Here is a 3,597-nt window from a genome sequence, read left to right on the forward strand (position 1 = left end):
TGCCGTCTCTCCCCACACAGAGAAGTAGGCCACCAGTACTAGTGTGTTCTCTCCCCCACCCTAAACCCACTGCCTCCCCTCTCCCTCACCCTCTGCGATAGCAGCTTTCAGTGCAGACTCTCTCTCAACCAGGGCGAGTCTGGTACCTCTAGTGATGGAGCCCAACTGACTAAGTGGATGATGCGGCAAGGAATGGTGAGATCGTGGAGTGCCAGCAGGGAGGAAGGAGGCTGGGGCTGCTGAACTAGAGGTGGCACTGGCACAGCACGTGAGGATGCACAGCAGACATCAGCAGAGACTGCAAACTGAAATGGAGCAACCCTGATCTGGCCAGTAGTGGAGACCAGGGTTGGGAAGGTAGCAGGCAGAGTGTCAGTCCTTCCTCAAGTAAACACGTCTGTAGGAAGAAATCCTAGGAGCTCTGAGGCCAAGAGAGCACGTGCCACTCTTTGAGCTAGAGGATGGCCTGTTTTGGAGTGGGAGTCTGGGGCAGAGGCACTAGCTGGTGGCATCATGAGGAAGGCCGCCACCATTCATTTCCCCTGCAGCCTCTCCTGCTTAGCATGAGCTGCCCCATTTGGAGGAAAACACATTCCAGCTTTTACCCTGTTCAGGGCCTTCTCCTCTAGCTAGTGTTTGAGCCTTCAGGCTGTTGAATTTGGTCTTTTGGCAGCAGGGATTCCTGCAATTACATCCTTTCAGGCACACTGAGGCTTTGACACACTCCCAGGTCTGAAGCTTGTTAGCCTGTGTTCCTGAAATGGGCACTGCCCAGACTGATGTCTGCTCTAGGAAGTTTCCCCCCATGCTGTCCAGTTGGCTTGAATGCACTTCTACCCCAAAGAGTTCCTCTCTGGGTAGACAAAGCCAGTTAGCTTTGAAACTTCCCTAATCTCACACATCCTCTTCCATCCCCATTCATCCATCTGCCAACTGTGGTAACTATCTGCACTTGCTCCCTGGTTTGGGGAAACCTGCCTGTCCTTGGTAAGAAGGTGTTGCTCTTTTTCTTGGTCTTGCTGCTTTCCTGAGAGCAAGGGAGCTATGCGTATTAGGAGACTAATAAATAAGTTCCCACAAATACTCTCTCACGCTTGTGCTTGTGGAGCCTCTAGCAAGGGCTGCTCCTTGCTCAGCTTTGTTCAGGAGCTCGTGACTGGAGAAAAGGATCTGGGGTTTTGAATCAGACTTGGTTTCCTTCAAGGTTATCTCTGTCCACTAGGAAGGTGTCTCTTTGCTGCTTAAATTGGCCAGGGACATGAAGTCTTCCGAGCTAGCCTCGTCCCTACTGGAAGTCAAATTTACTTTAATTGTAGAGGACTTTCTCTTTGATGGTTCTGTTTCTGTAGTTTGGTGTGATGTCAAATCCTGCTGTGCTCCATGATCCTACCAGGGAATCGCTTCTTGGCAGGTGTCTTTCCCCCTTAATGTGGTGCCAAACTTGGCACGTCCGATATCTTCAGCATCACAGACTTTGACATCAGACCATCACTGGTTTGTAGAAAGGAGGAGGCATGGAGAAAAGCATGTCTCTTGTTCTCTGGCTGCCTAACACAAGCAGCCAACTTCCACATAGTGAGTCCTCACCAAAATGGAAAGCCTGGTCCAGTCCAAAGCCAACCACCAAACCCCAGATGCTTTTAATGGCATGTATCCTGGAAACTATGTGTGTCTGGGTGTGGATGGGCCAGAGGAAGCAGGTAAGCGGTGGCATTGGTAGCTGGGAGAGCTTTGCAGGGGCACTGGCTGGATTTGGAAGGGTCTGAGCTGACTGAACAGTGGAGCGAGAGCGTTAGCTTTTCGGTTGGGCTTGCTTTTTGCAGAGTGAGTTTCCTGGAACATCCTCTCTTTTCTTGTTCTCATTGCTCTTTTTCCTTCTGTCCCAGGTGCCGGTTCCCCAAGCTAATTTCATGGAAGATATAGAAAAGTGGCTCTCCACTGATGTGGTAAGTGAGGGGCTGCTTTCCTGGAGCCAGCAGTCCTGCCAGAGTTGTCTGCGGGGCTGGATTTTAGGCAGTGTACAACAGCGCTGGCACTGCTGAATGTGTGGCACAGGCTGCTTAGAGGGAGCAGGGGAGGAAGAGCCAAGGACACAGGGTTTGGGATACCACACCAGTATAATTAGCCTTCCGAGAGGCATAGATAATGAGCTGAGGCTCAGGGCCACTCTAACATGTGTGTATTGCGGAATTGGGGGGAGCACTATCTTGTCTCCGTCCGTGCAAAGAATCACATCTGTGGGGGTGCCTTTGCTACCTTGCTTCTAACCATGCCCTTCTCCTCCTTCCCTAGGGAGAGTCAGAGGATGCAAAAGGTGTCACCAGCGAAGGTAAGACTTGCCAGCCAACCCCTTTCTCCAGCTGTTCCTGGCAGCACCTTGGCTCTTCCACAAACCTCCCTCCTTCCTAATGCTCTGCTTTTCTCTTGCCCCAGAGTTTGACAAGTTTCTGGAAGAGCGAGCAAAAGTTGCGGACCGGCTACCCACTTTGTCCAGCTCCTCAGCAGGGACGTCCGTCTCCCCTCCTGCTGCCAGCTGTCATCAGAAGCAAGCAAAGGAAGATGATGCTATGTTTGCCTTGTGAATGTTATAGACTGGTATGCTGTGGAGCAAGAGGCTGTGTGAGCTGTTTTGCTTGCCTCCGACCAGGGGCCAGCAGGGGAAGGACTCTGTCCCCTTCCTCCACTCTCTTCCTGTTTTCCCTTTGAGTTGTTTTTATTTTTAAGCTGCTTTCAGATTTCAGATATTCTTTGTTGTGTTTAGGGATGTCACACAATAGACTTGTGAAGGGGGTTTTTGAAGCTGCTAGAGAACGTGGGAGTTCAGTGGGCTTTTTTGGTTTTTGGTACAGTGTGGGCAAAGTAGAAGAAGCTCTCCATCCTCCTCTCCAGTGAGGTAATCAGAGATCTTGCCCGAGAAACAGGAGAGGCTGCAGTCTGCTGCTGAAATCATTCCTGCCTGCCTCTTTCCTTGCCCCATCCCTAGAATGGATCTTCAGCCCTCTGCCTGGCACTGTTAGACTGGAAAGCATGGGGATGCAAAGCATTACAGGTGGCAGAGGAAGAACACTAATGGTAGAGGGGCCCTGTTGCTCTAGTCTCTCTTGCACAAGTGCTTGTGGTATGCCACACCATCCCACTCACAACCCCTTCTCTTCCTCTTCCTTTCCTCCCCCTCCCCATCAGTTTATCCAGAATCCTACCCACAGCCCGAATGTTTCCGTTGCATGACAGCCAGTTACCAAAGCCCTTGGCTGCAAGGTACCTTGGCCCTTGAGCTGCGAGCGATACCCCAGGCTAAAGGGGCTGTCTGCTTTGGGGTAGGATGTACCTTCAGCAAACTCTTTGCAGTTAATTTAATTCTCCCATTATTACACTTTTCTCCCTTCTTTCCCTGATGTAATCCCACCTTCCTCTCTCACTTCCACTGATGCCTTCCACCACATCGTGCCACGGTGCGGGGCGTCTCTCTGAGCCTCTGATCAGGCCAATGCTATAGACTCCCTCAGGGTAGCTGTGTGTGCTGGGGGCAAAGAGCTGTGTTCCCTATAGCAGGAGATCCTTACGTAGGCACTGCTATACCAGCGAGAACATGCTGTT

General features: G+C 51.3%; 1 protein-coding gene across 3 annotated transcripts in view; it reads left to right on the plus strand.

Annotated features, from left to right (window-relative positions):
* TOM1 (target of myb1 (chicken)) overlaps positions 1-3,084 on the plus strand; it is a 13,006-nt gene extending 9,922 nt beyond the window's left edge. For 2 of the 3 annotated variants that reach the window (XM_009586089.1, XM_009586090.1), the window contains 3 exons: positions 1,887-1,946; positions 2,293-2,329; positions 2,434-3,084. In XM_009586089.1, coding sequence (XP_009584384.1) covers positions 1,887-1,946; positions 2,293-2,329; positions 2,434-2,582 — 246 coding nt within the window. In that variant the 3' untranslated portion in view covers positions 2,583-3,084. The remainder of the gene's footprint in view (positions 1-1,886; positions 1,947-2,292; positions 2,330-2,433) is intronic. The other variant, XM_009586091.1, reaches the window with a different exon arrangement.
* Positions 3,085-3,597: the final 513 nt, after the last annotated feature.

This window comes from Fulmarus glacialis, unplaced genomic scaffold, assembly GCF_000690835.1.
Source record: "Fulmarus glacialis isolate BGI_N327 unplaced genomic scaffold, ASM69083v1 scaffold26539, whole genome shotgun sequence".
Classification (NCBI taxonomy): domain Eukaryota; kingdom Metazoa; phylum Chordata; class Aves; order Procellariiformes; family Procellariidae; genus Fulmarus; species Fulmarus glacialis.